Source organism: Mirounga angustirostris, unplaced genomic scaffold, assembly GCF_029215605.1.
Source record: "Mirounga angustirostris isolate CCGP_5_RB_7025 unplaced genomic scaffold, mMirAng1.0.hap1 SCAF_7, whole genome shotgun sequence".
Classification (NCBI taxonomy): domain Eukaryota; kingdom Metazoa; phylum Chordata; class Mammalia; order Carnivora; family Phocidae; genus Mirounga; species Mirounga angustirostris.
In genome coordinates, this window is record NW_026991715.1 from 89,832,509 (window position 1) to 89,847,650 (window position 15,142).

At 42.3% G+C, this 15,142-nt stretch overlaps 2 protein-coding genes across 13 annotated transcripts in view; one reads left to right on the forward strand and one right to left on the reverse strand.

The window, feature by feature from the left end:
• The window catches only part of ZNF346 (zinc finger protein 346), a 76,434-nt gene that overhangs the window by 58,460 nt on the left and 2,832 nt on the right, over window positions 1-15,142 (reverse strand). For 9 of the 10 annotated variants that reach the window (XR_010413188.1, XM_064596529.1, XM_064596531.1 and 6 more), the window contains exon 2: window positions 14,438-14,543. Coding sequence is in view for 7 of the 10 variants with exons in the window: in XM_064596529.1 (XP_064452599.1) it covers window positions 14,438-14,531 (94 nt within the window). In the remaining 3 variants the exon portion in view is untranslated. Of the gene's footprint in view, window positions 1-14,437; window positions 14,588-15,142 lie in introns of all 10 variants that reach the window. The other variant, XM_064596527.1, reaches the window with a different exon arrangement.
• Window positions 1-15,142, forward strand: part of UIMC1 (ubiquitin interaction motif containing 1) — a 164,414-nt gene that overhangs the window by 15,447 nt on the left and 133,825 nt on the right. The gene's annotated exons all lie outside the window — the stretch shown is intronic.

A 15,142-nucleotide genomic window follows, 5' to 3' on the forward strand; every position in this document is an offset into this window, starting at 1 on the left:
TAATACTTGTGAGACTAATCAAAATTATTGCATGTAGTTGTAGTTTGTTCACTCTTATTACTACATAGTATTCTATTGTATAATATTACACAAATAAATTACCCATTGTACCACAGATGGATATTTGATTTGTTTCTAGCCTTTGGCTATTATATAAACTGTTGCTATCAATATTCTTTTATGTGTCTTTTTTTTTTTTTAAGATTTTATTTATTTATTTGCCAGAGAGAGAGAGCACAAGCAGGGGGAGTGGCAGGCAGAGGGAGAAGCAGGCTCCCTGCTGAGTGGGGAGCCAGATATGGGACTCGATCCCAGGACCCCAGGATCACGACCTGAGCTGAAAGCAGATGCTTAACCGACTGAGCCACCCAGGTGTCCCTCTTGTATGTGTCTTTTGATGAAGTTTAGTACTCATTTCAGATGCATATTCACCTAGGAGTGGAATCACTGGCTCATATGGTATGCATGTGTTCAGCTTCAGTAGAAACTACCAAACAATTTCTCAAAGTAGCTCTACCAATTACACAGCAGTTTTGTTTTTTTTTTTAATTTATTTATTTATTTGAGAGAGAGAGAGTGAGAGACAGAGAGCATGAGAGGGGAGAGGGTCAGAGGGAGAAGCAGACTCCCCGCCGAGCAGGGAGCCCGATGCGGGACTCGATCCAGGGACTCCAGGATCATGACCTGAGCCGAAGGCAGTCGCTTAACCAACTGAGCCACCCAGGCGCCCCACAGCAGTTGTTTTACATCCTCACCTACACTTGATATTTTCTTTTTCATTTAGCATTGGTTGTGGGTATGTATTGGAATTGCCTGTGGTTGAGTATTGCATACATAATAACTAACGCAGCTGGCTACCCTTTCATAGGTTTATTTGCCATTTAGTATCCTCTTTTGTGCAGTGCATGTTTAATTCTTTTGTCTATTTTTCTACTGGATTATCTGCCTTTTTCTTCCAAGCAAAAACACACTGGATACAAATCCTTTGTGGATATATGTATATATATGTATATACTAAAATATCCTTTCCCAGTCTTCTTTTTTTTTTTAAAGATTTTATTTATTTGTCAGAGAGAGAGAGCACAAGTAGGGGGAATGGGAGAGGGAAAAGCATGCTCCCTGCTGAACAAGGAGCCCGATGTAGGACTCGATCCCAGGACCCTGGGATCATGACTCGAGCTGAAGGCAGCCTCTCAACCAACTGAGCCACCCAGGTGTCCCCCTTCCCAGTCTTCTGGTTGGCTTTTCACTCATCTATTACATATTCTGATGAACAGAAGTTCTTAATTTTAATATAGTCCACTTATTTTTTTTATGGCTAGTACTTTTTTTATTGTGGTAAAATACACATAACATAAAATTTACTATCTTAACCTTTTTTTTTTTTAAAGATTTTTTTTTTTTATTTATTCATTTGAGAGAGAATGAGATAGAGAGAGCATGAGAGGGGGGAGGGTCAGAGGGAGAAGCAGACTCCCCGCCGAGCAGGGAGCCCGATGCGGGACTCGATCCCGGGACTCCAGGATCATGACCCGAGCCGAAGGCAGTCGCCTAACCAACTGAGCCACCCAGGCGCCCCCTCTTCAATTTCTTTCATACGTGTTCTATAGTTTTCAGAATACGATAGATCTTTGACCTCTTTGGTTAGGTTTATTCCTAGGTATCTTATTATTTTTGGTGCATTTGTAAATGGGATCGATTCCTTGAGAAGAGATGCGTTTTGATTGGAAAGGAATATGTTTTATTCAGGAGGCCGGCCACCTGGGATGAAGGTGGACTCTTATCCAAAAACCAAATCAAATTTCTGCCTGGCCCAAAGATTTTTATTTATTTATTTATTTATTATTATTTTTTAAAGATTTTATTTATTTATTTGACAGAGAGACACAGCAAGAGAGGGAACACAAGCAGGGGGAGAGGGAAAAGCAGGCTTTCCGCGGAGCAGGGAGCCCGATGCAGGGCTCGATCCCAGGACCTTGGGATCATGACCTGAGCCGAAGGCAGATGCTTAACGACTGAGCCACCCAGGCACCCCTGGCCCAAAGATTTTTAAAGGATCTTCAGGGCATTTAATCAGTAAAAGGGGAGCATGGTAGTATGTAACACTTATTGATTGCTTGCAGACTCAGTGGTGCTAGCTACAGAAGTTATTGTGGTGCTAGAAGTTGTGCAAGCAGGTTTGTTTCTGAATCTTTCTAGGAAACAATGCATGATCTATAGATATAAAAAGAAATGCTTAATCAATCACACAGGGTTAAAGGGTGCTTGCTAAAACTTAAAGACTACTAAATTGGCCAGAGGGGCCCGAGGCAGTGGCTTCAGAACTATTGTGTTTCTTGAGCTCAGGCAAGGATGATCGGGGCCCTAGTATTCTCAGCATGCCCTACTTAACTTAGAGCCTCCACTCCGTGATCAGGGGCTGTGTGAGGGGATTCTCAGCTTTTCAGTAGTGTTTGCCTGGGACTTAGCCTCAGCAACAGGTAACTGGAGACAGAATGAGAAACACCGATATCCTGTTCTTCCTTGGAAGGAAACCTCTGACTATGAGCTGCGGGGTAAGTGTGCCCTGTATTCTTGGCTACAGCAGTCTGGAGAGGAATCTGTACCTCACTGAGCTGGGAGGTGGAGGGGAGGGAGCAGTCTTGGTTCAGATATTGCAGAGTCTCACTTTTCTCACTGAATTTTTAATAGTTTGTGTTTTTTTCTGTGTTTTGTTCTGTTTTTAGCAGATATTTATTTACTGTTTGTTCTTAGGACTATTTTCAGAGGCTTGAAATTTTTTTTTTTTTTTTGAGATTTATGTATTTGCAAGAAAGTGTGTGCGTGCATGTGCCAGTGAATGGGGGAGGGGCAAAGGGAGAGGGAGACAAGAAGACTCCGTGCTGAGTGCCCAGCCTGACTCGGGGCTCTCTCCCAGGACCCTGAGATCATGACCTGAACCGAAATCAAGAGTCAGATGCTCAACTGACTGAGCCACCCAGGAGCCCCAAAATGGTTTTTAAAATAATTTTCACCAGTTTCACTGAGGGCACAGGTCAGTTATGCTGTCATGCTATAAATGGATTCTCTAAGCAGGTAAATTTTATGGTATGTTAATTACATCTCAATGAAGTTATTTATTTTTAATCTTATTTAAATTCAATTAACATATAGTGTATCATTAGTTTCAGATGTAGAGTTCAGTTATTCATCAGTTGCTTGTAACACTCAGTGCTTATCACATCACATGCCCTCCTTAATGGCCATCACCCAGTTACCCCAAACCCCTACCCACCTCCCCTCCAGCAACCCTCTGTTTGTTTCCTAAGTTAAGAGTCTCTTATGGTTTGTTTCCCTCTCTGATTTTGTCTTATTTTATTTTTCCCTCCTTCCCCTATGATCCTCTGTTTTGTTTCTTAAATTCCACATATGAGTGAAACCATATGGTAATTGTCTTTCTCTGATTGACTTATTTCCCTTAGTGTAATACTCTTCAGTTCCAGCCATGTCATTGCAAATGATAAGATTTCATCCTTTTTGATGGCTGAATAATATTCCATTATATATATATATTCCATTTTATATATCTATTTATCACATCTTCTTTATCCATTCATCTGTCAATGGACATCTGGGCTTTTTCCATAGTTTGGCTATTGTGGACATTGCTGCTATAAACATTGGAGTGCAGGTGCCCCTTTGGATCACTACATTTGTATCCTTTGGGTAAATACCTACGAGTACAGTTGCTGGGTTGTAGGGTATCAATGAAGTTATTTTAAAAAAGAGAGAGAAGCTGTCACATTGTGTTTCAGGATTGAGGGGTCGTAGTCCCTGGCTTCTGGCCATGGTCACCCCTCCCATTTCTCTTGTACATGGATTTCACTAAATAATAAAAGTCATATATTTTTTATTTATTTATTTGACAGAGAAAGACACAGCGAGAGAAGGAACACAAGCAGGGGGAGTGGGAGAGGAAGAAGCAGGCTCCCCGTTGAGCAGGGAGCCTGATACGGGGCTCGATCCCAGGACCCTGGGACCATTACCTGAGCCGAAGGCAGACGCTCAATGACTGGGCTACCCAGATGCCCCAAAAGCCATATATATATATTTTTTTTGAAGATTCCAACTCCAGATTATCTACTTATTGCAAATTCTTCTTTGATACCTACATACACATCGTCTGTTAGCTGTCAGCATTGTGTATGGGTCTCTTGGGATTCTACTGTTTTTAGCTTATCCTTATTTGATAGGGTTCTTGCCACATTCCTACAAGGTCCTCTTGTTGATATTCCCTGTGGTAATGTAATAACTGTTATTGTATTGCTCTACCATGGCCTGTTTCAAGTTAGCCTCTCTCCCATGGGTGAGGATTTGGATTGTTTCTAGTTTTTAGCAAATGTACTGTTTGGTTAGTCATCTTTGTTCAAGTCTGTTCTCTCTTTTGAATCATCTCCATGAGATGTATTCCCCAGTGTGGTATTACTCAGGTTGGGAGTATGATCATTTTTATAATTCTTGATAGCTATTGCCAAATTTCTCTCTGGAAAGATTACACTTGTTTATAGTGCATTCACAATGAAGAAATATACTTATTTTCTCACAGTCCTGTTACCATTGAGTTTTCTCTGTTTTGTTTTTGTTAATTTAACAAATGTGCTGTGGGACTTTTATTTTGTATTTCTTTAATGGTTCATGATGCTCTACACCTGTTTGTTTTTTTTTTTAAGATTTATTTATTGGGGCGCCTGGGTGTCTCAGTAGGTTGGGCGTCTGCCTTCGGCTCAAGTCATGATCCCAGGTCCTGGGATTGAGCCCTGAATCGGGCTCCCTGCTCCTTGGGAAGCCTGCTTCTCCCTCTCCCACTCCCCCGCTTGTGTTCCCTCTCTCACTGTCTCTCTCTGTCAAATAAATAAAATCTTTGAAAAAAGATTTATTTATTTTAGAGAGTGAGAGAGAGGGCACAAGCAGGGGGAGGGGCAAAGGGAGAGACAGAACCTCAAGCAGACTCCCTGCTGAGCACAGAGCCCGATGAGGGGCTCCATTTCACAACCCTGAGATCATGACTTGAGCTCAAATCAAGAGTCAGCGGTTCAACCGACAGCCACCCAGGTGCCCCCTCTACCTTTGTTCTAGTGCTTGTTTATCGCTGACATTTTCTTGTGGGTTAACTCTGTGTATTTGACAGTCCCAACTTTGTTTATAACTGTGTGACTTTGGGCAAATCATTAGCCACTTTTCCTCACTGTGATTCAGTTTCTCAAACTGTGGATTAGAAACTGAACTAAAACAGTGTTTACTTTGTTTAGTAAAAGAACTCTTTTTTCCAAACATGATTCTATGTAGATTACTTACGTTTGAAAGAGATTAAAAATGGTAGTTTTCTAAAATCAATTAATTTGAACAATGAGGCAGTCCAGATAAAGACAAAATTTTGCATTTGGGTATTATAGGTGGCAATTGAAGTCTTTGTATCAGAGCCATCATGTAATTTACTCCTGTTCTTTTAACTTTCTATTTTGGCATAATTTCAGACTTATAGAAAAGTTAAAGGAATAGTGCAAAGAATTCCCATATAACCTTCATCTGGATTTCCCAAATGTTAAAATTTACTGCTTTAATGCCATCATTCTCTCTGCACTTGCTTTATAGATAATATTTTTTTGAACTACCTGAGGTCTATTTGTAGACATGATGCCACTTTTCCATTTTACTACATTGTATATTTCTTTTTTTTTAACTTAAAGATTTTATTGGGGTGCCTGGGTGGCTCAGTTGGTTAAGTGTCTGCCTTTGGCTTAGGTCATGTTCCCAGGGTCCTGGGATCAAACCCTGCTTTGGGCTTTCTGCTCAGTGGGGAGCCTGCTTCTCCCTCTCCATCTGTCTACTGCTCTGCCTACTTGTGCTCTCTCTCTGTCAAATAAATAAAATCTTTAAAAAATTATTTATTTGAGAGAGAGACAGTGAGTGTGAGAGAGCATGAGCAGGGGGAAGGGTCAGAAGGAGAGGGAGAAGCAGACTCCCCACCGAGCAGGGAGCCCGACATGGGTGGGGCTTGATCCCAGGACCCTGGAATCCTGACCAAGCCAAGGCAGACACTTAACTGACTGAGCTACCCAGGTGCCCCTTAATGTACATTTCTTAAAAACAAGGACATTTTCGGGCGCCTGGGTGGCTCAGTTGGTTAAGCGACTGCCTTCGGCTCAGGTCATGATCCTGGAGTCCCGGGATCGAGTCCCGCATCGGGCTCCCTGCTCGGCAGGGGGTCTGCTTCTCCCTCTGACCCTCTTCCCTCTTGTGCTTTCTGTCTCTCATTCTCTCTCTCTCAAATAAATAAATAAAATCTTAAAAAAAAAACCACAAGAACATTTTCATATATAATCACAGTACAGTTATCAATGTAAAAAAAATCACATTGACACAATGGTGTTATTTAATCTATATACCTTATTCAGATGTCACTAATGATCCCAATAATTTCTTTTATAAAAGCAAAAGAGAATTCTGGATCATATGTACCATTCAGTTTTCATGTCTCTTTAGTTTCCTTTAATCTGGATGAATTCCTCAGTTTTTGTCTTTTATGCCATTGTCCCTCAGTTTGGGTTTGCTTCTCTTTCTCTATGATTGAAGTTTATGCATTTTGGCAGCAAACCACAGGCATCATATCAGGTTGTACATGATATTGATGTGTCTCATTAGTAGTGATGATAACTCTGATCACTTGATCAAGGTGGTGCCTGCCAGTTTTCTCTACTGTAAAGTTACTATTTTTTCCCTTTGTAATTAATAATGATTTTATAAGTGGGCGCCTGTGTGGCTCAGTTGGTTAAGCAACTGCCTTCAGCTCAGGTCATGATCCTGGAGTCCCTGGATCGAGTTCCGCATCCCGCTTCTCCCTGTGACCCTCCTCCCTCTCATGTGCTCTCTCTCATTCTCTGTCTCAAATAAATAAATAAAATCTTTAAAAAAATGATTTTATAAGGAATATCTTGTTAGTTATCGACCTAGTATCCACTAGTTTTAGTATTCATTGATGACACTTCCTTAATTATTACTCTGTTGCTTGCTAAATGGTGGTTTTCTAATTTCATCATTCTTTCTACATTTGACATTCCACCTAATGGAAGAGCTGTCCCTTCTCCATTATTTATTTATGTACTTATATCAATATAGATTCAAGAATTATTTTATTTAATGAGTTACAGTCCATGACTATCATTATTTATTTTGATTTTTATATTGTCCCATATTTGACCCTAGAAACCCCTCCAAATTGGCTCCATATGTTTGACATGTTTTCAGTTTTCTTTGAGCATATCTTTTTTTTTTTAAGATTTTCTTTGTCAGAGAGAGAGAGAGAGAGAGAGAGAGAGCGCACGTGCATGCACAAACAGGGGGAGGGGCAGGCAGAGGGAGAAGCAGGCTCCCCAGGGAGCAAGGAGCCCGATGTGGGACTTGATCCCAGGACTCTGGGATCATGACCTGAGCCAAAGGCAGACGCTTGACTGACTGAGCCACCCAGGCATCCCTCTTTGTGCATATGTTTACTTTCTTTCACAATCAGATGATCCAGGCTCTTCTTCTTTCCCCAGAGTCAGCCATTTTTCTGAGGAGTCCTAGCTTTGTATAGCAGGGAATGGTTTTAAAAACCAAGATCTGGGGTCTAGATGTTCTCATTCCTATTGTGGTGTCATTGCTTCTAGTTCTCTTAGTATATAGACTTAGGATATGTATAAACACATACACACAGGCGTGTGTGGGTGTGTATTATGCATTTGTGTGCATTTGTGGGTTTTTTTTCTCTTTTTCAGTGTGAATTTTTCCCCCCCTCTTTTCAGTATGGTTATGTTATTCAATTGCAATACAGTTTGGTTTATTTATTTCTATTTTTATTCCATTTAGAGTTTTCCCCCCATCCTTCTTGATTTTATTTTTTAGGAAATGTTAACAAGGTTCTAAAACTAGAACTACAATAAAGGCTTTAACTTATATTGACCTTAAAAAAACAGAAGAGCCCGTTATTTTACCAGCAAAATGAGTTTACTTGGGAATAGCAGAGGAATTATAATTCAGGACAAGCAAACTATGGTGAGTGGTAGGCAAGCCCTAAGAACAGAGGAGAGAGCTTGTTTTTATAGGAGAAAAGAGGAAGCTGGAAGTGGTGTTTTGCTGAGTTCTCATTGGCTAGGCTATTGCTGGCAAGGAGAAATTCTGCCTGCTTCCTGCTGGGATATGCACGGGAAGCTTCTTCCAGTTGAGGAATGCAAGGTATGCTTTTTATGATGTTATCTGGGTGAGAGCTCTCCCCGCAGGGCCTCTCAACTTCATTTTAGATGAGGTTTCCTTTATTTATTTTCACACAGAGGTATCTCCCCTCCTCACATTTCTATCCCATTCCAATGGCTACTCGTCCATCATTCTTTCCACTTTGAGTCTGTCCACTCCCAGTAGATAAGCAGTTCATAGTTTCAGAGTTGCCCCTTGTGTGTGTATATGTGGTTTTTGTTTGTTTTGCTGCTGCATATTAGCTCTGCATAATATTCCATTAATTGGATGTTCTGTTTTCCTATGAATGGATATCTGGTTATTTCCAGTATTTTTATTTTATTATTTATTAAAAAATTTAAGTATGCTCCACACCCAGTGTGGGGCTTGAACTCATGACCCTGAGATCAAGAGTTGCACACTCTACTGACTGAGCCAGCCAGGCACCCCTATTTCCAGTATTTTTAAATCACCAATGAGGGGTGCCTGGGTGGCTTAGTCGGTTAAGTGTCTGCCTTCAGCTCAGGTCATAATCCTGGGGTCCTCGGATTGAGCCCACATTGGGCTCTCTGCTCAGTGGGGAGCTTGCTTCTCCCACTCCCGCTCCCTCTGCTTGTGCTTACTATCTCTCTCTCTGTCAAATAAATAAAATCTTTAAAAAAATCACCAATGAATAATCTTTTTTTTTTACTATTTTATTTATTTATTTATTTATTTTAAAGATTTTATTTATTTATTTGTGAGATAGAGAATGAGAGAGAGCACATGAGAGTGGGGAGAGTCAGAGGGAGAAGCAGACTCCCTGCCGAGCAGGGAGCCCGATGCGGGACTCGATCCAGGGACTCCGGGATCATGACCCGAGCCGAAGGCAGTCGCTTAACCAACTGAGCCACCCAGGCGCCCAACTATTTTATTTATTTGACAGAGAGAGCGAGAGAGCACGAACAGGGGGAGCTGGTGAGGGAGAGGGAGAGGGAGAAGCAGGCTCATTAGGGAGCCTGACGCAGGGCTCAATCCTAGGACCCTGGGATCATGACCTTAGCTGAAGGCAGATGCTTAACCATCTGAGCCACCCAGGTGCCCCGATTTTGAAGCTTTTAAAAAAGAGAAGGAAATTTTTAAAAATTTATTATTTATTTTTTTAAAGATTTTATTTATTTATTTGAGAGAGAGAGAATGAGAGACAGAGAGCATGAGAGGGAGGAGGGTCAGAGGGAGAAACAGACTCCCTGCCGAGCAGGGAGCCTGATGTGGGACTCCAGGATCATGACCTGAGCCGAAGGCAGTCGCTTAACCAACTGAACCACCCAGGCGCCCGGAGAAGGAAATTTTTATTTCAAAACGGAATCAAGAACCACTATCTCATGGTGTATATTCCTTACAAATATAGATTAAAAAGCACACAAAACCTGTAATAAATGCTAAGAGCAAAAAAACACAAAAAACAAAAAAACCCCAAAAACAAACAAAAAACTCACACCATGACTAACATAAGTAATGTGGATATATACCTGAAACTCACCTAGCGTTTTCTTGGTTGCTGTGCACATGTGCTGTGGCACTGTTCTTTTGTTACAGTTTTACATGAGTAGACATGTATAGCCCTACATTTTAAAAAAAGTGAAAAAAGCTTCCTAGTTATTGTGGTTTGAGGAGGTTTGTAAATAATACTTCTGTCCCCTGCCCAAGACTGGAACCAGTTAAGAGATTAGTGTGTTAGCCAAGTAAGCTTGCTTATACTTCAACCCTGAACTGGATGGACTTTCCTCATAATAGGCACATCTAAACAGTCTTGGCTTTTTTTTCTAGGAGGGAGGGGGCAGAGGGAGGGAGGAGGGAGGGGGCAGAGGGAGAGGAAGAGAGAGACTCTCAAAGCAGGCTCTACGCCCAGTGAGGAGCCCTATGCAAGTCTCAGTTTCACAACCCTGAGATCATGACCTCAGCCAAAATCAAGAGTCAGACACTTAACTGACTGAGCCACCCAGGCTCCCCACTCTTGGCTTTTCTTGGAGGAGATGGGTGAAGTGAGGGGTGATATGAAGTGCCACCAAAATTATAGTAGAAAAGAGGAGAGAATGTGTGCTTCGTGCTTCATGCAGGTGGGCAGATCTGGGAGATACTGAGGGAAGGGCTGAGTGAGAATGTGCAGTTCCTTCTCTGAAGCCTGTCAGACATATAAGTTAGTCCTGTTCTGGGAGGAATAAGTGAGGAGGAGAAGAGGTGCCAGGATTATTACACTAGTGCTTCCATGTGGAACATGAGGAGTTGTAAATAAACGATTTCCCCAATATTAATAAATGGCCCACTTTATTATTTTTTTATTTTTTAAAGATTTTATTTATTTGACAGAGAGAGATACAGCGAGAGAGGGAACACAAGCAGGGGGAGTGGGAGAGGGAGAAGCAGGCTTCCCGCGGAGCAGGGAGCCGGATGCGGGGCTCGATCCCAGGACCCTGGGATCATGACCTGAGCCGAAGGCAGATGCTTAATTAACGACTGAGCCATCCAGGCACCCCAATAAATGGCCCACTTTAAAAATGACAAGAAATTCTATGCAGAAATGGCAAGAGAAGCTTTAGAGAGAGAGGTCAGCACAGAAACATTAGGTAACTTGGATGTAGCAATCACTAAAAGTTCTCTGGTGATTGCTTTGTTTGCTTTAAAATACATAGTTAATTCATTTTTAATTACATTAGCTCTAAAAATAAAATCAGGACATTAAGAATATAGTAAGGTTCTCTTTGATCCCAATTTTAGACCTCTAGCTCACTTTTCAGAAGTATCCTATATTTTCTGCTTATTACGTATCCATGTATCCTCCCAGGCCTATGAAAATACTTCTACATGTATCTGTTACTTTAAAAAATGTGATATTATTTGTATAAGAGTTTGTGTTCACATAAGTGGAATCATGCTGAGCATGTCATTCATTCTTCTGTACTATGTGCTAGTCATTCTTATAAGTACTGGGGATACAGCAATGTAGAGAATAAAGTCCTATTCTCATGGAGCTTGCATCATCCTGCAACTTGCCTTTTAAAGTTAGTATCATGTTTTGAGATGTATCCATGATGGCACATGTAAATTTAGTTCATTTATTTTAATTGTTCTATATTATTCTATGAATATACAATACTATGTAATATATCATTCCCTTACTGATGGACATTCAGATTTATACCATTTGGAATGTTGTTTACTGCAGGTAACAAAACATGACCAATGTAAATATTAAGGGCATTTATTATTTCACATTATAGAAAATCCAGAAGTTTTTAAAAATTTTTTTATTTTTAACGATTTTATTTATTTGAGACAGAGAGAGGGAAAGCACGAGCAGGGGGAGGGCCAGAGGGACAAGCTGACTCCCTGCTGATCGCAGAGCCCAACATGGAGCTCAATCCCAGGACCCTGAGCCAAAGTTAGACACATAACCAACTGAGCCACCCAGGTGCCTCAGAAAGTCCAGAAGTTGAATGGTTTCCAGGTCTATATGATCAGGGCTCTCACCCTGTTATTTTCTATATTTTCCTTTTCAAAGCTGTGTTATAAGTTATCTGTTGTTATATAACAAATTATCCCAAATCTTAAATAATAAACATAATTTTTGTGGGTCAGGAATTTGGGTATGGCTTAGCCAGGTGTTGCCTTTTTTTAAAAAAAATTTTTAAAGATTATTTATTTGACAGAGAGAGACAGTGAGAGAGGGAACACAAGCAGGGGGAGTAGGAGAGGGAGAAGCAGGCTCCCCGCTGAGCAGGGAGCCTGATGCAGTGCTTGATCCCAGGACCCTGGGACCATGACCTGAGCTGAAGGCAGATGCTTAACGACTGAGCCACCCAGGCGCCCCCAGGTGTTGCATTTGACTTAAAGTCTCTTATGAGGTTGTAGTTAACTGGCACTTTGTGGGGGTGGTGGTGGAGGTGGAATTCTCTCCCATATGGGTCTCTCCACATGACTGTCTCCTGACATGGCATTTGGAGTCCCCCAAAATGAGCAAATGTAGGGGGTGAAAATGCCCAGGAAGGAAACCAGGGAACCACAGTCTTTTTATAACCTAGTCTTGGAAATGCATCCCATTACTTCTGCCTCATTATATATATATATATATTTTTAAAGATTTTATTTATTTATATGACAGAGAGACACAGCGAGAGAGGGAACACAAGCAGGGGGAGCGGGAGAGGGAGAAGCAGGCTTCCCGCGGAGCAGGGAGCCCGATGCGGGGCCCGATCCCAGGACCCTGGGACCATGACCTGAGCCGAAGGCAGACGCGTAACGACTGAGCCACCCAGGCGCCCCTATTTTTTAACAATTTTTTTTTTTTTTAAGATTTTTTATTTATTTATTTGAGAGTGAGAATGAGAGAGAGAGAGAGAGCACGAGAGGGGGAGGGTCAGAGGGAGAAGCAGACTCCCTGCCGAGCAGGGAGCCCGATGCGGGACTCGATCCCGGGACTCCAGGATCATGACCTGAGCCGAAGGCAGTCGCTTAACCAACTGAGCCACCCAGGCGCCCCAGGCGCCCCTATTTTTTAAAAAGTAAGTACAGCCCATCCTAAAGAGTGTGAATGCCAGGAGGTGGGATGATTGAGGGCCATTTTAGAAGATGCTTATCAATGGCTGGTTACAAGATGGCTGCTAGCAACAACTGAATCAGCATTCTTCTCTGAAGTAAGAATTCTGGCCTTGCAGACATTTTTGAGAATTCTGGCCTTGAGACATTTTTGATCTCCCCTTCCAAATTCAATTCAGTCAACATGTATTGAATGTTTGCTTTTGGCCAGGCTCTTTGCTACTTGCTGGAGTTACATGGATCATGTCTTCAGAAAGCTCACAAGTCTTATAAAAGAGATAGATACATACAGCAAATAACTCTAGTATACCATGGGTGATCAAATGTCCCAGCAGCCAAGGAAGCAAGCAGGAGAATTGTACTGGGGTTGAGAGAGAGCAACTCTGGACTCGGGTCTCCTCAACTGGTATGTGCATTCTCATTCCAGAGATGAGCAAGAAGCAGGAGTTGGCCAGGGCTGCCCTTGGGTGTCCCATAGCAGGGGCACTCAGGACATTCCCTTTTCCAGTGTCCTTCCTGGCAATAACTGCCTTGGTTTCATCCCAGGTTGACAATTCCCTATCAGTTGTCTGGTCTCCTGGACCTCCTAAGGTCACCTGGAGCTGGTGGGTGGATGAATTCGGGGAGCCAAAAGCTGCATCTTTTTGGCCAATTTCCTAGCTCTATTAGCTTCCTCTGCCTTGTCCATGTTATTATAGACCTTGAAGGCCTCTTCCATCAAGGTTGACAGTGGAGTCTGAGGGCTGGCCTCTAACTTTTGTAATTTTCTACTAATGTCTAAAGCAGATGGATAATAAAATTCATGACAAGCAATGCCCTTTTCTCTGCAGACTCCAGGTCTGTTGGTATAGTGGGCAATCTTCACAGAAGTCAATGAGATCTAACCGGGTGACAAATTCGACTGGCACAGTGACAAAGAAGCCCACACATCCCCTCCACAGACAGGACAGAGGGAAGAAGTACCAAGAAGTTTTAAAGAGGGTAACAAAACAGGGAGTCTCCACATTGAAAGCGGGCAGGGGGCAGAGCAGGGGAAGCTGGAAGAGGAGAGGGAGAAAGAGAAGGAGGAAAAGAAACCAAGCAAGGGGCATTGGAGGGAGGCACTCTGTCCACTGCCCATTGGGGTGATCAGGCCAAGGGAGTCAATCTTTTCAACCCATCCCTTACTGGTTTCTATTCAAACAACTTGGAACCAGGGAATGAGAGGAGAAAGAGAAAAAACAAAAAAACAAAAAACCACAAGGTTTTCCTGTGGCTATCAGACTTCTAGCTATTAGACTACACTGTGTGAGGATTATATCTCCATCACTCTTACTAGTCCCTGGTTAGGGACCGCCTGTTTGACCAAGGTCTGCATGGTGTGAGGTGAGCCTTTCCCACCTCTACTGGTTAGTTCCCTACCAGAGGGACCATGTTCTCACAGGCTGAGAGGAGTTAAGCTGTAGCTATCTTGTAGCCATCCCATTAGTAGAGTATAAGAAGGAGGAGGAAAAGCATGGAAAAGAAGAAGGAAGTTAAAGGAGGAGGGAAGGAAATTGGGAAGGAAGGGCAAAGGGAAAAATGTTACCTGAATGAGAGTAGTGGGTACCCCCTGGGATGCTGGAGACTGACTTACCTAGCACGGTGACACTGAACCAAAGGTTTAGGTGGCTGCTTGTCAGCTCCGAAGGGGTTGCATCCAGTTGTCCATCCGCATGGGTCCCAGACATCCTCCGGGAGTCCTGGTGGAGTTGCCAGAAAAGTGTGATACCAACCTCTAAGGAGACTTAGGCAGGAAAAGGGTGACATTTAAACATGTAGAGGTAGGAAATTCTTGACACCTGTGCACTTAAGGGTCATGCTTCTTCATGTCTCACATGTCTAATTAGCATGTGAAATCTCCACCCTTAGTATTATAATGAGGGAAAAAGGCGGTGAAAAGTCAGCATTGGTGGCCATCTTGGCATAGACTGGTTTGATCCAGTCTTCACCAGTCTTCATAGCTGAGTCCTTCCTTTCCATAAACATCTTGTTTCCACATTCCTGCAAGATATACTACTGCGCTTCATAGAGTTTTAGCTTTTCTTTCTATGGAGAGCCAAGGAATGCTGGATTTTGCAGTGAGGGTTGAGGGGACCTGAGTTTAGTCCCTGCTCTGTCTCATTTCAGGAGACTCATGAACCTTAGATTAGACTACTCCTGCTGTTAGAGAAGTGAGCCAGAGCTTACAATATATAATTAATCTAGGTCAAGTACATAAAGCAATATCAGACCTTGCAAACAAAATACTACCAGCCCCCACCAAGGATGAGGCAGAAAAGAGGACCCCATCCACAGGTTA